At 53.0% G+C, this 23,830-nt stretch overlaps 6 protein-coding genes across 6 annotated transcripts; 3 read left to right on the forward strand and 3 right to left on the reverse strand.

Moving 5' to 3' along the window:
• Nucleotides 1–202: 202 nt before the first annotated feature.
• BBA_04067 (ATP adenylyltransferase) lies at nucleotides 203–1,145 on the reverse strand (the record flags this gene model as incomplete). Its single annotated transcript, XM_008599164.1, has 2 exons — nucleotides 203–973; nucleotides 1,038–1,145. 2 exons carry the CDS (start codon nucleotides 1,143–1,145, stop codon nucleotides 203–205), a joined length of 879 nt encoding a protein of 292 aa, XP_008597386.1.
• Nucleotides 1,146–2,578: 1,433 nt separating this feature from the next.
• On the forward strand, nucleotides 2,579–4,417 carry BBA_04068 (Choline transporter; the record flags this gene model as incomplete). The annotated part of the gene is made up of 3 exons (XM_008599165.1): nucleotides 2,579–2,917; nucleotides 3,020–4,039; nucleotides 4,097–4,417. The coding sequence occupies 3 exons, from the start codon at nucleotides 2,579–2,581 to the stop codon at nucleotides 4,415–4,417; spliced, it is 1,680 nt and encodes a 559-aa protein (XP_008597387.1).
• Nucleotides 4,418–5,293: 876 nt separating this feature from the next.
• BBA_04069 (sybindin-like family protein) lies at nucleotides 5,294–5,973 on the reverse strand (the record flags this gene model as incomplete). Its single annotated transcript, XM_008599166.1, has 3 exons — nucleotides 5,294–5,397; nucleotides 5,470–5,835; nucleotides 5,937–5,973. The coding sequence occupies 3 exons, from the start codon at nucleotides 5,971–5,973 to the stop codon at nucleotides 5,294–5,296; spliced, it is 507 nt and encodes a 168-aa protein (XP_008597388.1).
• Nucleotides 5,974–7,425: 1,452 nt separating this feature from the next.
• BBA_04070 (calcium/calmodulin dependent protein kinase C, putative) lies at nucleotides 7,426–9,878 on the forward strand (the record flags this gene model as incomplete). Its single annotated transcript, XM_008599167.1, has 6 exons — nucleotides 7,426–7,571; nucleotides 7,627–7,708; nucleotides 7,760–7,909; nucleotides 7,970–8,366; nucleotides 8,418–8,827; nucleotides 8,877–9,878. The coding sequence occupies 6 exons, from the start codon at nucleotides 7,426–7,428 to the stop codon at nucleotides 9,876–9,878; spliced, it is 2,187 nt and encodes a 728-aa protein (XP_008597389.1).
• A 7,739-nt stretch (nucleotides 9,879–17,617) lies between these two features.
• BBA_04071 (serine/threonine-protein kinase hal4) lies at nucleotides 17,618–19,164 on the forward strand (the record flags this gene model as incomplete). Its single annotated transcript, XM_008599168.1, has 2 exons — nucleotides 17,618–18,979; nucleotides 19,033–19,164. 2 exons carry the CDS (start codon nucleotides 17,618–17,620, stop codon nucleotides 19,162–19,164), a joined length of 1,494 nt encoding a protein of 497 aa, XP_008597390.1.
• A 1,493-nt stretch (nucleotides 19,165–20,657) lies between these two features.
• BBA_04072 (uncharacterized protein) lies at nucleotides 20,658–21,988 on the reverse strand (the record flags this gene model as incomplete). The annotated part of the gene is made up of 2 exons (XM_008599169.1): nucleotides 20,658–21,714; nucleotides 21,777–21,988. 2 exons carry the CDS (start codon nucleotides 21,986–21,988, stop codon nucleotides 20,658–20,660), a joined length of 1,269 nt encoding a protein of 422 aa, XP_008597391.1.
• Nucleotides 21,989–23,830: the final 1,842 nt, after the last annotated feature.

Raw genomic sequence — 23,830 nt, forward strand, 5'->3', positions numbered from 1 at the left:
AGATACAACAATGGCGGGCCATAGCATAAATAGATGACTGAATTTATACCCAAGCCGAGCTCGTATTGTCTCGTTTTTATATTAATATGGCTCTATTTCTAATGTAATCTATAGATCTAATTCCAGTACATAGCCCCCCGTAATTAGGGGTTTTCCTGACGTGTCTCTCTATAACTCGTCACAGCTCGCCAAAGGGAGACTGTCACTTTGGCACACCCAACTGACGGAGCAACTTGCACAGCCCTTGATCTGTCCAGTTGTCAATATCAGCTTTCGATGACACAGCTATGTATCCTAGCATCCCCATGGCATTCGCTCCAGATTCAGCACGCACAGAGGGTCTGCGACGCGGAATCACAAGGATCCATCTGGTAGTCATAATGACGTTGTGTGAGCAAACAGCTCCTGGAAAGTTATCAGTCTCGTGTCCCTGGCACGTTTCAATAGCTTTGATTGCTTTTCTCAGCAACTTTTGGTAGGTATCGACAACAGTCCCGACAGATGTCACGGTAGGATCCGAAAACCGCTGATAAAACCATTGAAAGGGAACGTCTGGCTCTGCGCCATTTGCCGAATCCAGAAATGATGCAAATGTATTGCGAGGGGTCGGTATCAATTGCATGTGCTTATGCAGCCGGCTGTATCCCGCTCCGTTGCCGCAGTTGAAAAACAAGGAAAGCTTGTCATTGCCACGGCTAGAGAGCAGGGCCCAGGCCGCAGCGAGATCCGACCTGTTGAGCGGTTCATACTGCCGCGCATAGCCGTCCTCGGTCAGCAGCAAGTAATGCGGCCGCGCGTAGCAGAATTTGTTGGCGACTAGAACGTGGGAGCTCCCGACGTGGCCAATCTCATAGCCATTCGTGTCAATGTCGCTTCCCGGGCGTACGCTCTTTTCGACGAGCTCTTTGGATTGCTCGCCCGCCGTAGCAGCGGTCGGCTTCTTGTTAAGGGCGCTCGTGAGAACGAATTGGAACTACAAAGCGTCAATCTAGTACACACACAGGCAAGTATCGAGGCTTGGAATGCGGCCAGCGTACAGTTAAGCCACCGTCCTGTTGGTGCAGGATGGTCTGTTTGTCGTCATACAAGACCACGCCCTCGCTGACGAGCCGGTCAAACTCTGAGAGCAAATAATCATGATCCATGCGGCTTGGCGGTCAATTTGACACTTGTCAGTGTTTAGTTTTCCTGGGCCTCGACGAATGAGTAATCGTGAAGCAGGGTAGACTGGCAAGACGCAATCTGCTTACGTGAATGGTGGCCCCATTGGATACCATTTGCTGGCTGGGGCGATCAGGGGGAAAAGGTACAGCCCAAGCTCATCACGAATTCATCCCAATTGGGTCTTTTTCATTTTTTTGCCGTCATCCGTCTTCCGCCTTATTTCGATACGACAGAGATGCCGCTAGATGTTTGAAGATCTTCACCGCGCAACCGTGCGACTGGCAATGGGCCTGAGACGTCACCAACAAAGTATAAACATGCGCTGTCGCGACAAGGCAGCTGGGCGGCAGTGGAGCAGCCCACAGCTGAGACATGACCATCGGGGAACTACATGAAAGGCCTGTGCAAGGCATTGGCCGAACCAAGCGGCAATGCGTAGGTAGGTAACTATCGTGCCGAAAGAAATTCATTAAAAAGAAATCAGTTCCTTGTTCTCAAAATAAAGTAGGTAACTCGAGAGAATGGGAAGCCACGTGAGATCGATCAGCGTGAAGCCACTTTGCGATGATCAAGCAAAGCCCAACCGCGCGCATCGATCGAGACAGCAAGACAACAACAACCACAGCTGAAAATTGGTACCTGTATGACCTCACCACGACCAGCCAATTTCCGGAGCCCGGCAATGCATCGCAGCGGCCCACACGGCGCTCGAGGTCAAGGCTTTACGTATAGGCTGGCCCTGCTGCAACGCCTGTTTAGGCCGATGACGCCCACCTCTGGGCCTCTTTTTTTATTGTTAGCTCGGAAGCTAGACCAGAGCTACGAAAGGCAAGCAGCCAGTGAAAGCAGCCTGCGCACTTGTTGATTTCCTTCATCAGGTCGGTTCCGGCAACTCGAGCAAGAAAGCTTTGGCAAGAAAAGAGGGCTAGAGGGACAGGGAGGGAACCGCCTCCCATGCTGAAGAGGGAAAAAAAAGTCTCAAAAAGACAGAGGGGCAAATAAATGCACGCCAAGCTAATATTCAGAGGCCCGACGCGTGAGGTTTCTGGTGACGCTAATCCTGGCATTAGCAGCTGATTGTCCCGCTGCCCGCCCAGCAACAAGCCAATTCGTGCTGCTGTTCTTGGGGGACTTGGCATTCCAGCACCGCCTCTTCCCTTTTTTCGCCGAGCATTCACTGTACCTACCTCCCCGCGCTCGCATCTCTTAACTTTCCCTCTTTATCCTTTCATTGCAGAGCTGCCATTCTTTCCTTTTTTCCACCATTCATTCTAGTGATTTTCCCTCTGGGCGCTCTTATCTCCGCCTGGCGCTCACGAGCCTCGCTCCGATTGATTATTTCCAGGCACAGCCACCACGCGCCTTCCCCCCCTGCTTCTGCTAGCGACGAACAACAACTCCAACCCCAGCAGCCATGGGTGACAAATATTATGGCGGCGCGCCGCCTCAGCAGTACAATGGAGAACAGCAGTACGGACAGCAGCAGTACGGACAGCAGCAATACGGACAGCAGCAGTATGGCCAGCCTCAATACAATCAGCAGCAATACAACCAGGGACAGTGGCAACAACAGCAGCAGCAGCCGCCTCCACCACAGCAGAATAACGGAGGCTACGATCATGGCGGCTACAACTACGGACCACCTCCAGCCTACAGCTACAATCCGCCTCAAGCAAATGATGAAAAGTACGGCTTTGATCAAGCTTTCAAGATCGAAAAACCCAAGTACAACGACTTGTGGGCCGGTATCCTCGTACGTCCTCCTCGCTGTCAACCCATTCACATAGCATCCCTGGCAATTGGTACAGGGAGATACACCTTGGCATCTGAATACTAACATTGACCCGACATCCAGCTTCTTCTTGTATTCGCCGGTTACGTCGCCGTCTCCGTCATTGCCCTGCGCGGCTACACTACTGGCCGACCCGGCAACGGCATCTATGATGACAATACCTTCTCAATCAACTCCAACACCCTGATCCTCTTCGCCTGCGCTCTCGGTTCTGCATTTGTTCTCTCGATTGCCTATCTCGGCCTTGCGCGCACATTTCCCAAGGCCTTTATCTGGGTGACTGGCATTCTCAACTTGGTCTTTGCCTTTGGTACAGCTATTTACTATCTGTACAAGAAGTACTGGTCCGCTGGCATCGTTTTTCTCATCTTTGCCGTCTTTACCGCCTTTGCTTTTTGGACGTGGATTCCTCGAATCCCCTTTTCGGCTCTCATGCTTCGCACCAGCATCGACGTCAGCAAGAGGTATGGTCATGTGTACATTGTCAGCCTCGTTGGCGGCCTTTTAGCTACTGCTCTCGCCGCCTGGTTTTCTGCCACCATGGTTGGTGTCTATGTTCGTTGGCAACCCTCGCCGAATAATCCTCACTGCGGCCCCGACGGTAGCAACTGTGGTAAGGGCACTGTCATTGGCTTGATTGTCTTCATCACCTTCGCCATGTATTGGATCACCGAGTGGCTCAAAAATACCATTCATACAATCATTTGCGGCGTCTACGGCGCTTGGTACTTTGCTGTCCACAACTTCCCCAAGGACGCCACGCGCAGCTCTGCGAAGCGTGCTCTCACCTACAGCTTTGGTTCTATTGCATTCGGCAGTCTGATTATTGCCATCATTCAATTCCTCCGCCAATTGTGCTCCGTCGCTAGGCAGCAGTCTGCCCAAGACGGCGGCGTTGGTGGCATGGTCGGCATGGCCTTCTTCTGTATCCTCGAGTGCCTTATCGGCATTATAGAGTGGGCGGTGGAATTCGTCAACAGATATGCTTACGCTCATATCGCCTTGTACGGAAAGAAGTATATCGCGGCAGCCAAGGACACATGGAAGATGATCAAGGATCGTGGCATTGATGCCCTCGTCAACGTAAGCCTATTCTTTCCCACAGCCTCCCTCTGCCTAATTGACTAATGCCCTTTGCAGGAATGTCTCATTGGTCCCGTCTTATCTTTTGGCGCTCTGTTTGTCGGTTATGCTTGCGCTCTGCTGGCATACATTTACCTCCAAGTCACCAACCCAGCCTACAACAGGGGAGGAGGCTATACGCCCGTGGTCTTGGCCTTTTCTTTCCTCATTGGCTTTCAAATTGCCAACATTTTCACGACGCCCATCTCCAGTGGTATCGAGACCATCTTTGTTGCTGCCGGCTGGGATCCGCAGGTCATGGTCCGCGACCACCCTGAGCTGTATCAGGAGATGGTCCGTCTGTACCCTCGCGTCCAGGAGGTCATCTACGACCGGTAGAGGGTGCGTGCGAGTTGTACATGAAATTTCGAAATTGAGCTCGAGTATAGCTAGACTTTGGACAACTGTGATTCTCGAGTGTGGAATTGTTAGGGTCAAAATACCCCCTCCATCCCTGGAGGACCGAACCGGCCCGAACCGCTGTGGTTATTTCTTCTTTGTTCTTTGGTGCTGTGTTTCAGCGACTAGTTCAGTAACAGTATTACTAATTATTTAATGAGTTGGTCAAACTGCCTATTTTCTCCATCTCATTCATCTTCTCTGCGTATACAGGGCCAGAACTGGCTAAATAGTATATGACATATCAAATCGTGTGGCAAATCTGAGGCATAGAACATGGCACCTCTGCGGGCGCTCCTTGCAATCACCACCATGGCTTTGTGGCACGGCAACCGCGAGAAAGCGAAAACGGCCAAGTTACGGGGGATGAAGAGCAGACGAGCACATGCGCGCTTCCTTAATTTGTATCAAATGCTCCTGCAGAATTCGGAGAGAATCGCTTCCATTAGGCTAAATAAGCTTTGCGTCAAATCATGGCTTGTTTGCTCCTTTAGATGCAAAGGACGTCAATTACGTGCCTGCAAGACAACTTGTCGAGCCTGCAGAGTCCAACTTCGACGTGAAGTTGGTCTGTCATAGAGCGTATTATGACAATGTATCAGGCCATTGGCTACCAAGTCGTTTTGCTTTGGAAAGCTACCCCGCAGACAACCATCTGACCATTCACTTATCTTATTTTATGGCCGCGGCCTTTGCAGTATGCTTCCAGGCAGACATGATATGTCGTGTCTGAAGCGGTTCAACAGCCCACGTGTGTTTGAGCATCCTGGCAGCAACAAGGCGGCATGAACACATTCACACCTTTGAACCAAATGCTCACATTAACCCGCGAATGAATTGGTCCAACCCCAGCTCAAACAGCTCATTTTGTACCCCGTCACCGCCCTTGTGCTCTACCGGCGCCAGAGGATTCTTGACCACTACACACGGGCATTCATGATTAGCAAACACACCAACTTCTCCCCACCTGCGCGAGCCCACAGACAACGAACCGTATTCGACCCAGAGGTTAATGTATATTTGATGCAGGACGTTGCGCATGCTCGCCGACGCCGTGTCGCTCAGGAGGACAAATCGCAGGTTGGCGGGCGTCTCGTAAAAGTGCAGCTTGTACTGCCCTGTGCGGTAGCTGATGAAGGCGTCGTCGTCGCCGCCGAGCTTGCGAGCCATGTTGCGCAGCGAAAACACGGTGCCAAAGATGAGCTTGGCGTCGTCTGAGGAGGGGGCATGCGCCGGCGCGAAGACGGTGGGGGCGGCGACTGTCGTTGTCGTCGTCGTCGACGACGCAGGGCCTCCGGTGCTGGAATCAGGGCGCTTGGAGGAGGCGGGGAGCCATGACTTGGAGTATATGCATTCGGCTGGGAAGAGAGAGAGAGAAAAAAAAGAGGTTTGTAATGTTAGCCGTGCGCGGCGAGGTGTTTGAGGGATGGCGGCGGCGGCGGGAGTAGAGTTTGCATACTGTGGCGGTCAAAGATGTAGAAGGAGTAGACGGTCATGATGGTGGGGAGAGAGGAGTAGGGGGGCGCCAAGCGGGCGCGGCGGTAGAAGGGTTTCGTTCGAGGTTGTGTGAGTCGGATTATCGTTTCTAGATACTGCTCGTGAAAACTGAAGAGCCAAGCGCAAATGCAATGGCTAGTTGTTGATTCGTGATGAAGGATAGAGAGTGGTCGCATGCCGGAGCTCGAGTAGCATCTTGTGGTGACAAGTTGGCTGCTGGCCGAGCTAGGTAACTGTGGGGCGTCCCTGATGGCATTGCACAACAACAGGTGGCGGAGAAGATGGAGGGGCAGATCAGACCCCGTATCTGTGCCTTTGTATTTAGTTGATCAAGAAAGCGGTATTTTTATGGTTGACATAGAGAACAGCGAGGAAAATTCTAAAGCCGATGGTTGTTACTTTTCGATACTTGTTCTCCGGATTGGGGGCGAAATCAAGCGACAAGTTTGCTTGTCGAAAGCTGATCTATCTGGCCATTATCGGGCTTGGTAAATGAATATTGATAGCACCCTGAATTGGTTCTATATATCGGCATGTGTTTGCCTAATTCTTTTTATTGTATTTTGTTTTTCTTTGATTGGCCTTTTTCTCTGAAGAACGTTTGGCAGATTCCATATACCCTTATGATTGCGTTGTAACGGTTCCTGTGCCGTCACGCCAACTGGCAAAAGACTAGGCATTAATCTCAGTGCGAGCATTAACCAGGAATCCAACTAAGGCTTATATAGCTGTACCGTTACATGCGTACTGTCAATTACAGGGTATCCGTGTAGCGCATCATCAGTAAATGCGGCTCTTGAACGCGACAAACAAAGTCTCATCTTCACACCTTTGGTTGTAGAAAAAATTTTCATTGCCCAAGAAGCATCTCGCCAACAAGCGCCCAGTGGCAAAATCTCGATGCAATTTGCTACCCCGGTACGCGGCGCCGAGGAAGCGAATGACTCTCCACCCACACAACAAAGTCGCGCCAGTCAGCCCATTGTGTGCTTGTGTGCCTGCTTGCCTGCGTGCTGCATGCGTGCTAACCAATTAACTTTTTAAACTAGTTTGTGCCTAACTAACTTATTAGGTGCGTAGTTTGCCTGACTAGACCCCTCGAATGCATCTAGATGCCAGTGCAGAAACCCATCCCACGACAAGAATTAACGGTTCAACGTCTTTTCTCTGCTCGTCGACGAGAACCCTTCTTTTCCTTGGCGCTCACCTCGTATCGATGAGGGCGCCTTTCTGCTTCACCCCGCACTCTCTTTCCAGCTGGCGATAGCGGCTCTACCTGCAACCCCTCACTGCTGACTGGGCCAAAACGGTCGCGGCTGACGCACGTTGTACACGCCACCGAATCGCAGCGCGGGACTTTTGTCGTGGTGATACACTCCTTTTCACTCATTCCTTCACCCGCGCTGCGCGCATATTGCCATAGTCGACAAGGCGCAACTCCTACCGCGGACATGGACAACAAGCCTGTCGCGGGAATGGCCTCGGCGCCCACCATTAGCACCGTCCAAAGTGAGCCGGATCTGCCGTTGAGCCATGAGACGGCTCGGGACTCGTCGTCCTCGCCGACACCCGGAAGACCAGTATTGCCAACCAACGCGTGAGTAGTCCGAGTGAGCTGTCGACGGCATCGCTGACCGGCGCCCCTCCTGCAGTTCTGATCCCCCCGGGCTGCAGAACTTTCAGAGCCCTCTAAGGCAACACAAGAGGCAGCCGAGTGCCCATCGCGAGATTAAAGTATGTACTTGTCGGAGAGCAACAGCTATGCATTCACCGCTGACCGTACAGGAAACCCTCAATGCTCGCGTCGAGTACGCAAGCGATGAGGATGATGGCAGAACCCACCACAAGATTAATCAGTACACCATTATTGAAGAAGTTGGCCGTGGCTCCTATGGCGCTGTCCATCTCGCGACTGACCAATTCGGCACCGAATATGTACGCATGCACTGTGGATGACCTTTATCATGACGACTCGCGTAAGCTAACTGCGTCTAGGCTGTCAAGGAATTCTCCAAATCGCGTCTTCGTAAGCGTGCCCAGTCCCAAATTCTACGCCGCGGACCCCAGGGTCGTCCCAGACGGCAACCCTTGCGCCTTCGCAGCAATGGCGAGGTCTTGACGCCGCAGCTTGGAGCAGAACAGCCTGGTGAAAAGGAGGATGCCCTACACCTCATTAGGGAAGAGGTGGCCATTATGAAGAAGCTGGATCATCCCAACCTTGTGCAGCTCATCGAGGTACTCGACGACCCAAACGAGGATTCGCTCTACATGGTTCTTGAAATGTGCAAAAAGGGTGTCGTCATGAAAGTTGGACTGGACGACCACGCGGATCCGTACAGCGACGACACATGCCGCTACTACTTTCGCGACCTAATCCTCGCTATCGAATACTGTAAGATTGGTTCAGCCTGCTGAAACCGAAGCTGCGATGCTAACGTGTTAGTGCACTCGCAATCCATCATTCATCGCGACATCAAGCCGGACAATCTTCTTGTGGCGGCCGATGACACTCTCAAAGTCAGCGACTTTGGCGTTTCGGAAATGTTCGAGAAACCCGACAGCATGAAGGTAAAAAAATCGGCCGGATCTCCTGCATTCCTGGCGCCGGAGCTATGCAGCTCTCACGGCGAGGTGTCGGGCACTGCCGCCGATATCTGGTCCATGGGTGTCTGCTTGTACTGTTTTCGTTACGGCAAGATTCCCTTTAATTGCGCGAGTGTACTGGAAATGTACGAGGCGATTCAGACCGAGCAGCCTAAAATCCCGGATGATGAAGATCCTGCGTTTACCGACCTATTAAGGAGGCTCCTTGAAAAAGACCCTGAGCAACGCATCACAATGGCAGAGCTTCGTGTGAGTGCTGCCCCTTATTACTCCCTAGGAGGCTACTGATTGTATTTAGGAACACGAATGGATCACCAAGAACGGTACAGACACTCTGCTTTCCAGAGAAGAAAACTGTGTACACAAGGTGGAGCCGCCTAATGAGCTGGAAATCAGTCGTGCTTTTACGAGAAAGATGGACAATGCGTTTTGCGTGCTCAAGGCCATTGCCAAATTCAAGTCGCTGCTCTCAAGACGGGCCACGCGACCCACCGTGGCGGAAAAGATTGAAGATGGCACGTTTGACCCCGCGGAGGAAAAGGCGCGCGCCGAAGAGATTGAGGCTCTCCTCGCCCAGCGGCGTGAGGTGCTGAGTAGCCGAACCCGCGACGACAGCGGCTCGAGCAACGATGAGGATGTCGGCAAGGGCCATGCCAAAGACATTGGCGATCAGGAGCCGTTGTACCTGGGCATCGGCACGAGCTCGCGGCACGCTTTTTACCTCGATGACGACTCGGCCGACGACGTGGTGGCCGACTCGCCGATCGCCGTCGACTACAACATCTACGATCAGGCCTACGAGCAGGCGATCACGGACCGTCTCGCCGCTAATCCCTCGGTGCGGCCCATCATGTACCTGACCAAGTTTGTCAACGACTCGGATCGCTTCAAGGCGTTGGGAAACATCGTCGAGGACACCACAACGGCCGTGCGCGAGCAGGTGCGCGAGGCGCGCGCCACCATTCACGAGCACTTTACCGCGCCGTCGACGGCCAAGCTCGGCAAGCTCGTCGCCAGAATGGGCCTCGCGGACCCGCCGCAGGGCGCCAAGCCGACGGCGCTGAGCGACGGCGTTGTTAGCACGCTCACGGCGCCCGAGGAGAAGGAGGGCAGCGGGCCCGGCCGCAGCAGTAGCAGCAACAGCAGCAGCGACGATACTCGCAGAGAGGAAAAGGGTGCCGTGGATGGTGGCGCTGCCGCCGATGGCCCATCAGCCAAGGACAAGGACGGCGACGCCGCGGAGCAACAAACCGCGCCAATGGCGGCCCTAGCAGCTATCAAGGCCGTTTCTTTGTCTTGAGACGAAAAAAGAAGCGATGGCAAAAGCAGGCGGCTTGAGAGAATAGGAGTGGATCAAAGAATGAATCGAAGGAAACGTGCCGAGTCGGGCAAGGCAAACGACGAAACGCCGGCACGCCTGGTTTCACGGCAGCGACACGCAGATAACAGCCAGCACCACCCGGGAGCGTGTGACTGCCAGACAAGCAGCGAAACAGCTTTTCTGAGGACACGATACTTGGCCGCAGGCCCCTTTCTTTCTCCCGCCCTCTCTTATCTTTCTTATACAGCCACCCGAGAAAACGGCGCACTGACCCTTCCGATGTGGCTTTGGGGGCCACTTCTTCGACAGACTGGCTGGCCTGCGCTGCTGTCATTGGGCCTGTCACGAACCAGAGCCGCGTCTGCACACGCATGAGGCAGGGAGCCGGTGGAAAGTAGCGGTACACTTTTTTTTTTTTTGCGCCATATCAACCAGGGCTAAAAAGAAACAGCCAAGGTCGATTGAGAAAAGAAAAACAAATCCCACCAAATAGGGGTCCGTTTTCTGGCCCCCTTTTTTTTCTTCCTTTTGCGTCGGGGAGCAAAATATTGGTTGGCCAAGCTTTTTGATATTGCTTACCGCCATCGGAGAGCCGTCCATCGGAACGGCCCATGAAACAGCAAACAGACCAGATTGTCGGTGAGGCTTTTACAACCCATTGTTCTCAAAAGGACAAAGTTTATATCTGGTATCTTCTTTTTTTCTTCTGTCGTGCTAAAAGAATCCCTGTCCTACCGGGATGTTTAGCCAACGAAGATGACCAGCGAGGCCACGGGTAAGGCTGGCACGGGTCCAGGCACCCAGGGTCCTCCACCCCCGATCCTGCGGGAGCTAAGCCAGGGATGTTTATTTTCGTGCATATTGCTTTTTTCTTTCATTTCTGTGCTTAGATACCCTGTGTCTTTTATTCATCGTTTTCATTCGGGTCACACCATGTGCGCGGTTTTCTGCATCCTCCGTGATGTATACCGTGATGAGCTATCCTGGCGTAGAATTGTGGAGAGATCTCGCCTCCTTGTCACTGCATGTCCATTCTACTAAGATTATTTTAAATCGTCTGATTTGTGGGCTTGTTGCTTTGATTCCGCTTGTCCGCTTTGCAACGATTTGTCGGCTAGAAGCCCCGGGCTCGCCTTCCCCCGCCGGTCCCGGAAGTTCACTGCCGGCTGCGCCGCTTTCCATTGATTCTTAAATATCGCGTGAGATATGTCTCCTAAGAATCCGAGATTCGAAACGCATGGCGGAGGGGTTGCTTGTGGATTTTCTTTCTTCTGACTCTCCAGCCTGGTCCGGCAGCGTATGCATCGTGCATGCATGCCAACCAGGCATCACGGTCGCCGCGCAGTCGGTAAATACTTTGTGCAGGCAGAGAGGAGAAACAAAGTGCAGCCTCGATGGTGGATCCATCTCTCCATCCCCTTTTGCTGTCGCCAAAGAGGGTCAGGAGGTGAGATGTTGGGCAGAAAAAAACATTGACTACGGAGTACTATGGCCAGGGTTCCCGGCTTTCGGCAAACATGGGCTTCAAGTTAGGAGAAAACAAGCACGGGCTTCAAATGACTTTGAATGGCGTGTTTTCGGCTGCCATGTACACCTGCGATGTCTCAATAGAGAGAGAGCCGGAGAGACTGCTTGGATATCTCGTTGCGCGTTTGATGGTAGAACTCCGCCTTGATGCGCGACTCGACGATAAAAGTAGAGAGATGTTTTGGCGACATACCCCGGAAATAAAATCCCCACAGTAAGGTCTTGGCATTTTGTGTCCTGGACGATGCGGAAGTTGAAAGCAGTGGCTTCGATAATATATGCCTGCTGCGAATGGACTTTCAATATTTTGCTTGTTTCCAGTCTTTTTTCTCACGCGGCACATCGGCCAAGTGTCGTGCAAGACCTGCTTGAAGCAACAACATACGTTTTCCCCCCGTGATGTGGGTGTGGGAGTATCCGTAGACAGCAATGGAAAGGCGGCGGCGCCGGACCGTGCTGACGATGTCGGGCAGCAACTGATAATGAGGGATGGCGGCATCGGATGCTTGAAATGGTTGGCAAACATGCCCAATTACGTGCTTTCGCGCAGCGGGCTATCAACTTGGTGTCATCGTGTGTAAGCAAGTTTGCCGGTTCCCGGACCCCCGAAAGTCCGCTAGTACCTCCGGAAATTGCGCCCGTATCCTACAACCAGATGCAGACGGCAGACTGCTGCTCACGAAAAGAAACAGGGATGTGCTTTCCCTATCCTCCCCGTGCCGTGCTTCTTTTTTCAAAAAAGTTCGGCCTGGTTTCCAAGTTGTTGTTGTCCCGTGCAGTGACGTAGTGCTCTTGGCTAACCTTGCCACGGAATGAGGGGTGCTGATGTGTTGTGCGTGCGCTTGACACGGTGCGGGGAAGACAAGACAGGCTCGGCGTCTGCTTTCCGCCGCCTGCTAACTCTTTCCGTTTGTTGGCCGAGAGGCGAAGCCTGTTGTTCTTTTGCGACAAGAAGGATTTACATTTCTGCGCGATTTTAGACTGGCGGTAGGTAAACACGTTACTCCTGCAGCACAGCAGAGAGACCCTCAACCCACCTACCGGGTCAAGCGGCCCTGGCACACTAAGGCTCATAATGAGCATACGAAGTGAACAGAGGCAGTCGAGCAATGCAGCCATATCTCTCTCTGATTTTACCATCGACTCAGGTTCCTGCGACAAGGGCGCCGTTGCGATGTGCTGCCACGTCTGCAGGCTGCGTCACTGTCATCGCCGATACAATGGGCTTACACCATACAATGGCTCATGTAATACAGTGTCACGCAGTGACGCACGTGTCTCATATGCCACGCAGACCCTGCTTCGGGCGACAGAGAAGGCGTGTCGATGATTGATCAAAATGTGACAACAGAGTCGCAATCAAGGGGTGCTTCCCGGAGCCGTTATGCCAATCTTGCGCACGGCTGTTCCGATGGGCGAGGCCGGCTGAGCAAGCTTAAACAAAACCGTAGTCAGCTTCTGGTGCAGAACTTGCGTGCATAACTCGGGAGTGTGAGATGGGTTGGACCAGGTCGCGATGCGCTTGAGTAGACGACACTTTCATCGTGGCCGGGTATGAGGCAAACGACGCCACACGTCAATTTATTCACGAGGCAACCCAAGAATCAGCCTCACAAATCTTGGCCCTCATGCTGACTGGCGCGGCGAGCCTGTCTCGATAACCCCAAAGAGCTACGCCCTGCATGAATGTGGAGGAACCAGCCCGAATTACAGCCGCGAATGCTGCAAAGACGCAGATGCCGAGGGACAAGCCCATCCCAGTAAGCCAGCAGGCCGGTGGCGTTCTGAACAGCAGTGCCTACTGCTAGTTAGTGCATCCTCTACCATAGAGCTATGCAGCAAGCCAAGACGGCAAACAAGCCGATGCGGACACGGGCTACGGCAGCGGGGGATGAACGCAGGTAGGTCGCCAGAGAGGCTAGCTGATTATGCGAAGGCTTCAGAGCAGAGGTGGACAGTCTAGCAGGAGTGGACAGCATCCATGCCAGATGGCTCTCCAGCCTGATCTCGGACAGCGATAGAGTCTAGTGCAACAAGCGTGCAGAAGAACCCAAACTGTGAGCGAAGTTGGTTGGGAGCCAAAGCGTAGTGCAACCGGTTGAAGGAATAGACGCAAATGAGGATGAGCGAAATGGCTATTCTGGCCACCCGTGATCGACGAGGAGGCGTTCAGCTAGCTGTCCCTGGTGCTGTGATGAAACGAACATCAGTGAGGAGACCTGCTGCGAAGCCCGTTCTGGAGCTAGTCAAATATGTGCACGAGGCGGTCAGTAACTTTCAATGGGGTAAGTGACGGCCTCCGTGGTAGTCGAGGCCTCCAGCAGGCTGCACATGTTGGAACGACTGAAGTTGAGCGCCTCGTTTTTCACAATTGGAGGCGAGCGCTTCACTGATTGAAACTGGTCGAAGTTTACCAGTCTGGCAGTAGGTCTGGCAGGGTTTGGTCTTGGCTCCATCTAGGATCCATCCCGTCATCTCCACAGAGCCTTGCCCTAATAAATAATTTTGCTTGACCAGAGCCGAATAGAAATCTTCACTCTAGTCAATTAGGATGGGGTGGACAAGGGGTTCGGTTTTGGCTGTCAGCTTAATATTGGTGGATGGTGCAGGGATCGTAGCAAAGGTCCCAATAGTTACCAAGCTGGCAGGCTGGATCGCGACTCGAGGCGACAAATACCGGTGTACATGTTGGGGAGAGGGATCTAATCTGCAACCCTCCAAGGTAGCTTCGTCGGAGAGCTTATGTACGCCAAGCACAATACGAAGTGAAATGAAGTGAGAAGCACCTGGAAAATGGGTGGGTGGTGGAGGATGGGCTGTTGTCATGCTTCGTGGAATCGTGGTGCCCTCTCAAAATATGCCGCATGCCCCGCGTAGTGACGTCGCTGAAAGGCTGCTAACTGACACGCAGCAATTGCAAGCGCCGCCAGCCCTCTCGTTTTGTTTGTGTTATTAGTGCGATTGGCTGTGATTGGCCTTGTTCGGGCACCCGTGTAGTGTAGGTTGATAAGTCAAAAAGGTGTGTATTGAACAGAAGTACGGATAAGTCCACGATAGATCACGAGGTCTGCGAGAACATAACACCAATGGTCCTTGCTCCGAGAGGAATTTGCTGTCGAGTGATCTAGTCGAGTCTGGGCCCCCATTGTCGCATTGCGTCAACGGAGAATCGAGTCCGCAGAAGCGTCTCATCAGCTTAGCCAAAGTGATTGTAAGAGCCTAGACTCGCCGGCGCAGGGCTTCGAGGCTGCCATGACAGGGAAGCGAGAGACATTGAGGTAACTACACCGGTGGAAACACTGGGAAAGACCCGGCTGGCCGGGTGTGAAACACCACAACTTTGATCTTGGCTGTCTTCGCGGCGTGTAAGACGGCATGTAGCTAGGAATAAAGCGTGAGATCGGTTTTTACTGCATGTCTAGGACTTTCAGCGGGTATAGGCCATGTCTGAGAAGGGATCTGTCGCAGCAAGCAGGCCATGTTGAGACAATCGTAGCTAATAATAAGTACCTGGTGAGAGTGGTCTGCTCGTACCAAGGCCGGTATGTCGGGTAACTGGCGTGATCAGTCCTGGAGATGTGCGTGTTGTCGCGAGATGTACTGGTGAGATTCAGCATAAGGCGCCGAGATTGATGGCATCCAGCACCCATGATGTGGGATTTCATGAACGTCACGAGAAGTGAACTGGGCAATTCAGATTTCTCACGATGAGAGTGTGTCGTTAGGTGCGTGGGCGTACCGCGTGCGTGCCATCTCTGGGTGTAAGCCGCGGGCACCGAGCGACAGAGACTTGGCAGAATTAGGGAGCATCGGCTTGATTCTGTGGTTGAGTTGAAATTGATTGAGTTAGCATTCATCCCTTGAGACCAAGTTTAGAGCATTGGGTCTTGGATTTTCCATCCCGATGCGACGTTGGCAAAAGTAGGATGTGGAAGCATCAGATCGAGTATGCGGCCCCCGGTGCGTTGTTGAGGAGCGATATCACGGATGGGGGCAGAGTTGTCCCGACTCAGGAAAGTAGGTGATTTGGCTACACGAGACATGCATAGAAAGGTGTCTGTGAAAGAATGAAGGTGAGAAGAAGAAGAGGGCAGTGCATGCGTTTGCTGAGCGTTTGACGATGCGCCAGAGTCTTGGCAATCGAAGCACGGGGAGCGAGGGGCAGTGCTGATTGCTGGTCAATGCCAATTGGCAGTGACCGTGGTGCAGTGGGCCTGGAGTAACCGGGAGCAAAACACCACATAGCCGCCATACACTGCTGCTGCTTGGGAATACATGTAGGTACCTGCCTGCATTGTGTTAAGTCGCCGTGCCTGCTGTTAACTGCAGCCGGTTAGCGGGCTGGCGGGGTGCCTGCCCTATCGGAGCCCGTGGCCAGCGGTGGCCGCAGGGCTTGGTGGATGCTGTAATATGCCATCTAGCCGACGTGGGCCAGTATTTACAGAGGCTGTGGCGTGGCGGTTCAAGGCACAGCAGACGGCGGTGACCCTCGGTACAGGTAGTTAGGTAGGTAGTTGACTTTTTTTGTACGGATAGGACCTGCATGTTGGTTGCCAATTTTATTACTCGTCACGTTGGATCAAGCTTTGCCAGATTCGGGCATTGCACTGCAGAACAATCAAGGGGACGACTCACGAATGACGAGCAGCGGCGCAGCGAACGAGAAGCTGGAAACGGCAAAACTCAAGCATTTCGTTGTGGTGGTCCGCAATGCTCCGGCGCCGCTCCACCAACGACGAGCAGCATCTAGCTGGAGATACCTGGGGCAGCACGAGAGAACATGTAGGGCGCGCGGTAACAGACGATAGGGGCCATCGAAAAAATGCCCTACCTTACCAATGCAGCCACTAAACTGTCTCTGCTGGCCCAGTAATCCCTCACCGCGGGCCTCCGTGAGCCTCGACTTGCCACATTTTAGGGCGCGCTAGAGCAAATCTGCGAGTTGAACGCTTTTCCACTGGATATTTCTTCCAGTGGCCTCGAGCCCCAAAAGTTCTTTTGAGCAATGCAGTCTCCCTCGGGTGCCGCCCACGACCTACCTGCCTGTAGGTACCTCGAGGTACTTTGCCTCTGATTTCAGCGAGCGACTCGCTCTCCTTGTCTACCTACCAGTTGCCAGGTGCCAGGCTACCACCAACCCGTCCAAGCCGTCTTACTTGGAGGTAGGTTGGCCCCAGAAATTGTCTTGTGAACCATCGCCCTCTTTTTTTGTCTTTCTTATTTCTTCTCTTATACCAAGCAATTCCTGCAATTTTTCCTTTTCCTCTGCACCCACCCACACCCCTCTCGCCGTCTCTGTGGTCCCCTCGGTATCACCAGCAGTCCAGCGCCGACCTTCCATACTCGCGTGTACAAGTATCCTCTTGTATCCTTGTTTCCCCCCCCCCCCCCCCCCCCGCCGGCGCCAACCCGTTGCCCCCCCCAGCCCGCCTGCCTCCACCAGCTGCCACCTGCTGCCACCTGCCACCTGCGAGCTTCTCTTAATAATTCCCTGGCGCCGCCGCTCTTCCCCCATCCTCAAAGAGCCCGCCTTTACTAAACCCTCAATCCTCACCTCCAAAGCTTCTCTATTTTCTCGTCTTTTCGTCTTCGATTGGCTCACACCTTTTGGGGCCCCTTCTCTTTCTCTCTATTCTTATATATACTCAGCAGTTCTCTGTTGTGCTCGTCGTTTTCACTCCAACGCCCGAGATCTCCAACCTCAATTCTCTATTTACAACCATCTGCAGCGCCTTCGATTCCCGCTTTCGACTCCCCTTCGTTTGTCCTTCCCCATCTTCTGTCCACCACCAGCTAGTTCTGTGGCGACAGTCAAACGCGCTGTTATTTTGTTCGCCCACGACTATTGACACGCCGACACGGCGTCCTCTGCGCCTTGCGCTGCCTTGCGCTTCTCTCCCTCTCGGCCTCTCGATTTGTCCATCTTGCGCCGCGTCCTCGTCCGCTTTACTCTGACTCTGCTTCGACAAGACTACAGCCCTTCACCGCTCAGTACAGTCGTATCTCGCGTTGCGATACTAGCCTCGCGCTTTCAGGACTCGACAAGTTCTGCCTCTTTTTCGATTGACAGATCCAGCCTTGAGGCCATTGACTTTGCCCACGACCAAAGTCGCCCATCACTGCCCATTTGGCAATCGCCTCACCTCAAACCACACCTCGAACCGAATTTTTTTCTATAGATCGAGAAAAAGATGCCCGAATCAAAACCTAGCTCTGCTCCGAGCTCTAAACCTTCCTCCATCAAGTCTTCTGATGGCGTAAAAAAGTCTCCCGGCCTCCGTCCTGAGGATGCCGAAGGCCACTCACCCGCTGGCAGTGACTCTGGCAAGCCTTCGGAAAGGTCTTCTGTTAAGGGTCGCTTTACTCGCATGTTCTCTTCCAAAGAACCATCTCGGGCTGCTACACCCAATATCGCTGCCAGTGGTGCCGCCAATGGCAACGGCGACATCCTTGGCCGCCCTCGCGGCTCCTCCGTCAACAGCTCCTCGACACCCAAGCCTGCTAAGGACGCCGCTGCCGACAAGCCTGCCGAAAAGGACAAGCCAGCTCAAGCCCTTGTAAAACCGACCACTCCCAAAGAGGGAAGCACTCGCTTCGTGTCCAATCCCGATGTCCAAGGCGCCCACGAGCACTATCTCAAGTCCAGTCGCCGTCAAGAGAAGCTTTCTGACATGTGGCGTAGCCTCATCGGAAAGAAGGCCGAGCCTACCCCTGATCACGATCTTTCTCTCGTCTCAAATTGGGTCGACTCACTCCGCCAGGAAAAGGAAGACGCTGCCAACGGCACCAAACTTGGCCCCAACACCACGACCACTACCCTCGTCGAGAAATACGGCAAGTGTCAGGAGATTGTCGGCCGCGGCGCCTTTGGCATTGTCCGCATCTCCCACAAGAAGCTTGGCGCTGGTGAGAAGCTTTTTGCCGTTAAGGAGTTCCGTCGCCGACCCGAAGAGACCGAGAAAAAGTACAGTAAGCGTCTTACGGCCGAGTTCTGCATCTCTTCCTCGCTTCGCCATCCCAATGTCATTCACACCCTTGACCTGCTTAAAGATGCCAAGGGCGACTACTGCGAAGTCATGGAATTCTGTGCCGGAGGTGATCTTTATACCCTCATCCTGTCTAGTGGCAAGCTCGAGGTCCAAGAAGCCGACTGCTTCTTCAAGCAAATGATGCGAGGCGTTGAATATCTGCATGAAATGGGCGTGGCCCACCGTGATCTCAAGCCGGAGAACCTGCTACTTACCACTCGCGGTGGCCTCAAGATTACCGATTTTGGCAACGGCGAGTGCTTCCGTATGGCCTGGGAGACAGATGCCCACATGGTCTCGGGTCTCTGTGGCTCCGCGCCCTATATTGCACCCGAAGAATATACGGACAAGGAATTCGATGCCCGCGCCGTCGACGTATGGGGCTGCGGAGTTATCTACATGGCCATGCGTACTGGCCGTCATCTCTGGCGCGTTGCCAAGAAAGACGACGACGAGTTTTACGCTCGCTATCTCGAAGGACGTCGCGACGAAGATGGCTACGGACCTATTGAGTCCCTTCACAGGGTAAGCTTCTCTTGCAGTCGATATCCACGACAATACTAATTTTGTTGGACTAGGCTCGCTGTCGCAATGTCATCTACTCTGTTCTAGACCCTCATCCCACAAGACGCCTAACGGCCGCGCAGGTGCTCAAGTCCGAATGGGTGCGCGAAGTAAAACTTTGCAAGGCCGGTGAGGAGGGTCTCTAACACACTGTCCGTCATGCTCCTTTGCATGGCGGACTGCTCTGATGGTGGTGGGCGCTACAGCTTTTTGGCGTTTCTGGCTGTGACCGCCGCACATCTTGCAGATTCTTGCTTGTACAAATCTTCACTGTGCAGCTCTAAGAAGACTTGATAGATATCAAGTCAACGATGATGAGACATGAACATGCACGCATCCACGGCATATATTGTGGAATGCTTTTTAGAGACGGCTTTTCTTTTCCTAGTCTTTTCTCCTTGTCTCTTCGTCGTGGAATCAGAGGACAGCGAGTATGGAATTGCTGGCGTCTTTGCCATTTAACAACGCTTGAGGCCTCTGACGCCACGTTCATATTTCTTTCTTTGACTGGGAGTTTTCGTTGTAATGGCTCTTTCTGTTGGAAACTATATCTACGGAGTTATACACCGCTAAGCACTGGCGTCTTGGAGCATATTCATTCACTCTTGATCACTGTATTGCGTTTTTTGTCGTTCTTTAATGAGAAGATCGGTTTTTATTGCCGTCTTGACCAATAGCATGCCTAGATGCGATGCTTGCACGTGGATGCTCTTGCGTCCAGTTGCTAATTTTCGTCGAGTGTATCTCGGGTTTGTGCGCGCTGGCTACATGGTTCGTTGTAGCGGCCATTTGAAGTCGGACTCGTGAGTTGATAGGCGAGTTCATTTGTGAAGTTGATTCGTGAGTTGAAATATGAGGTGATCCGTAAAGATATGGCAGACGGTTGAGGAAAGCAATAGTGTCGCCAATCATGTAGCTGAACATGGAAGAAGACGTGGCTGGTCCTTCAAACTGACTGTTCACTCGGTGTTCTCGTGGCCGTGTATCCTTGAACCATCAAAGGACAGGGAACTGTTTAATCATAATACGCTGTAGAAGACCATATCACATGCGTACTTGCAAGGTTTATTCTTTCGGAGTTGGAAATATTTGCATTCATCCACCAGATGACAGAACCATTAAAACATTCAGCAACAACAAACTGCCCGTCCGTACCTCTTTGCGCCAGATTCATGGATCCATGGTAAACCCTCCCATTCATATGGCATGACAAAAAAAAAGTAGTAAGAAGGACTGAAAAAAAATCATTCAAGTTTCAAACCGTTACAATGTCCAACCACGTAGATAAGTTGAAGAGAGAAGATGTTGGAAGAAGAAGAAGAAAAAAAAGCATGTGGGCAGGAAACCAAAATAAAACCCGGTGTTCCCTCCCACTTGACCCGTCACCTCATATACACAGTACCCGTCGACAAAAAAAAGAAGAGAGACAGCCGCGAGACTCAATCTCTCAGCTGAATACCCATGTCTTGCTCCATTTGAGAGAATAAGACGAATGGGTCGTAGAATATAAGAAAAAGATGTGTAAAATGCATTCGATTCGTCTTTGATTAAAAACACATGGCGGCGAGAGTGGCGTGTGTATATATGCACTCATGAAGCTGGCCCTTGCTCATGCATGCGTCGTCGTACGCTGCTGCGACTACGAGTGGAACAGGTCCCAAGCTCGCTCGCAAATTCGCAAAAACTCTTCGCGCTTTGCCCGCTGTGATTCCGGACTGTCACGGCCCGCGCCAAAGGGGCCGCGTCTGCTAGACGAAGGGCCGTGGCCGAGAGGTGGGGTCGCTCCATCCTCATACTCGGCGCGGGTTCTTCTGCGATTGCTGTTGCTACCGCTGATGCGACCACCGGCAGGCGAGGGTGGCGTGGGAGGCTGGTGTCCGCCGTAGTGCACAATCTTTGGTAAGAGTTCGGCGCGGCCGCCAGCGAGCTCTTGCTGGGCCTCCTCGGCTGACTTGTATTCTCTGGGGCGCGCAGACAAAGGAGCCTGGTACGCGGACTGCGGATGGCTAGGCGAAGCCAGCGGGGCGCGGGACGCAGAACCGTAGGCGGAAGGATGGCTGTCGGCATGTTGCGATTGCGGGAAGACATCATGAATGGGTGGCAGACGGTTGTTCGTTTGCGTGGCAGGGACGTGGTGAATGTGCGACTGGCTGCCATGGCCTGGCTGAGTGGGAACGTGTCGTGACAAAGGCGCGGGTTGGTGGCGGCCGGTGAAGCTGTGACCCAGAGGCGCGGACTGAATTACGCGCTCGTGGGCGAATTGCTCGTGAGAAGGCGCAACAATGGACAGGCCCGGGGGTGCACGTCTGCGATGAGACGACATTCCAGGAGTTCTGGCGGAAAACTGGGGCCCACCATCGCGGTCAGGGTGTGTACCGTCGCCCTTTGCTGACTGCAACTGCAGACGAGCTTCGATAATATTGCGCTGCTGTTCGCGGACACTCAGACTGCGTTGAAGCTGCTCCTTCATGACAGGGTCTTGAGTGACAAAGCCGGGGGAGAGACAAGCCAGCCCAACCTCTTGAATTCCAAGACCATCTCTAGCGGTCAAAGGAACAGCCGAGGCGGGTGAATTGCTGTTGAGAGTATTCTTGGAGAGATCGAGTTTACGGGGTCTGGGCCGCGTGTTGTTAAGACTTGGAGAGCCGGGTTCCTTCTTGATGACAACTTTGGGAGGGTTGACATCAGCCTTGGATCTGTTTCGGTTGTTAGCATCGGCTTTTCTGCTCGATACATTGTACTACTACAAGACACTTACGCGCTAGAGGGAGAGCCTTTGCCAGAGGCGGGCGCAGCTCTGGGACTGTTACTTCCAGACCTTTGAGTAGAGGCCTGTGCAGCGGCAGATTTCGAAGCTGATGATCTGCGCGAGGGCGGAGATGCGGCGCCGTTGGCTGTCGGGGCGACGGAGGCAGAAGCAGGGGAGGGCATGACCGAGGGTCTCTCGTGAGGTGCGGGAGACGGAGCCATGGCGATTGCAGCACTCATAGTTGACGCTTGGCCAGAGTGGCGAATGTCGAATGTGTGAGGTCGAATTGTGAATCTGGGAAAGGGCAGCTATGTATCTAGCTAGAGCCCGAGAGTGGATGAGGTTGGGCAGAACCGAGCGTCCAAGTGGCGCAGATGAGGACAGCACTAGAGATGGCCTCGGCGGCAATACGGGGTACAGGCCTGGTGCGAAGTTGCGATTGTCCTGAGCGAGCGCGAGTGTCGAGAGTCAAATGCGATGAGAGGGTCGTCGGAGAGGTGCCTTTGATATGCGGTTATGTTGGCGAGCAGACTGGGCGTCGAAGCGAGTGATTGGCGCGTGGGCGTCGCGTTTAAAAGAGACTGGTTCGATTTGTCTCGAGAGGGCTCTATCACAAACGGGAGATGTCTGGCGAGGCAAAGGGAGTGGCGGTTAGAGTAAAGAAGGATGCCGACAGTCAAGAAAGCAAATGTCGCATACAAAAGAACCCAGACGCTTGGTTGCAGAAGGCAAGGAAGGGGGAGAAGGAGCAAAAAAAAAGGTAGAGGCAGTAGAGGCAGAGGGGGGGTAGAAAAGTGTTGCAGAATATACGTAGTAAACGGACAGCGAAGCGAAGGGCTTCGATAGAGGGGAGGGGAAAGGATCTGGTACCTCTGCAAGCAAGTACCCAAGTCAAGACTGGCAGGTATTTTGACAAGAATACCAAGGGCGGACACACTAGAGAGAGGATCAGGATGGATGAACGGGTACCAGCCTACGGAGTACCAGGTAGGGAGGTACCACGGTACATACCTACCTAGGTAGATATGGGCGGGCGGGCGCACAGTTCCACTAAAGTACCTGGTAGTTTGTTACTGGGTGGGATCGCAAGGTCAGATATAGGGCGTTTCTAGCTGATGAAGGAGGTTTTTCTTTGATGGCGCGGGTAGTTTTGAATTTGTTCCTGACGAATCCCAAGTTTGTGTAATTTTTGTGCTCTATAATGAACCCGTTGTCTTTGTCCTGATGTCTTGCCAAATACCAGTGCACATGCAAAAGAGGAAAGGAACTACCACCACTGTCAAGTTGTCAACCACGAACCTACCTAGGTCACTTGTACCATCACGACGCACAGGGGCCGACTGACGGGCCAGGGGCTGCGTCGATGCACCAATCTGGAGCAACCAGGAGGCTGACGAGTTTTGGGTTTGGATTAGTTGGGCGTGTTAGTTTAGGACTAGTTCAGTTGAGAGCGCACAGTTGTCAGTTGAGGCCGGGCGGTGGTCCTCGCATTGGTCAACGCTGCGTCCGGGGGGGATGGGTGGGGGGCGTACAGGTTAATGGGGGGTGTGATGGAAAGGGGACTAGATTTACGAATAAATGTAGGGGCCCAGGGGGAAACCTTTCTGAATTGTGAAGCCAGATTAGGGCTCAACATGCGGAAGGGGGTTGTTTTATTTTATTTTTATTTTTTGCCAAGCATGCGCATCCTCTCAACTTTGAAATCTTGTTACTTCTGATACTTTTCATGCCGCGATGCCTCATCTACCTGCGGCAGGGGGGAGAACTGGTGGAAGCGCCAAAAGCTCATCGGTGGTTGGCTGGAGATGTGCTGGAACCGCCCAAAAGTTCAAACCGCTAGCAGGGATGGTGAAAGCCGAAGGGTGGGTGGAAGAAGGGGGGACGGGCGAATACTGGTGTCAATAATAACGAGAGGAAGGAAAAAGATTTTAATGATTCAGTTGCATCGCGTGCCTTGGCAAGTCGGCAAACAATTATCAGTAGGGATACAAGATAAAAACCATCACATAGCTCACAAGTTAGCGGCAAAGCCTGCCGAAACGAGGTCCTCTTTATTTTTGGGT

The sequence above is a fragment of the Beauveria bassiana genome, assembly GCF_000280675.1.
Source record: "Beauveria bassiana ARSEF 2860 unplaced genomic scaffold BBA_S00009, whole genome shotgun sequence".
Classification (NCBI taxonomy): Eukaryota; Fungi; Ascomycota; class Sordariomycetes; order Hypocreales; family Cordycipitaceae; genus Beauveria; species Beauveria bassiana.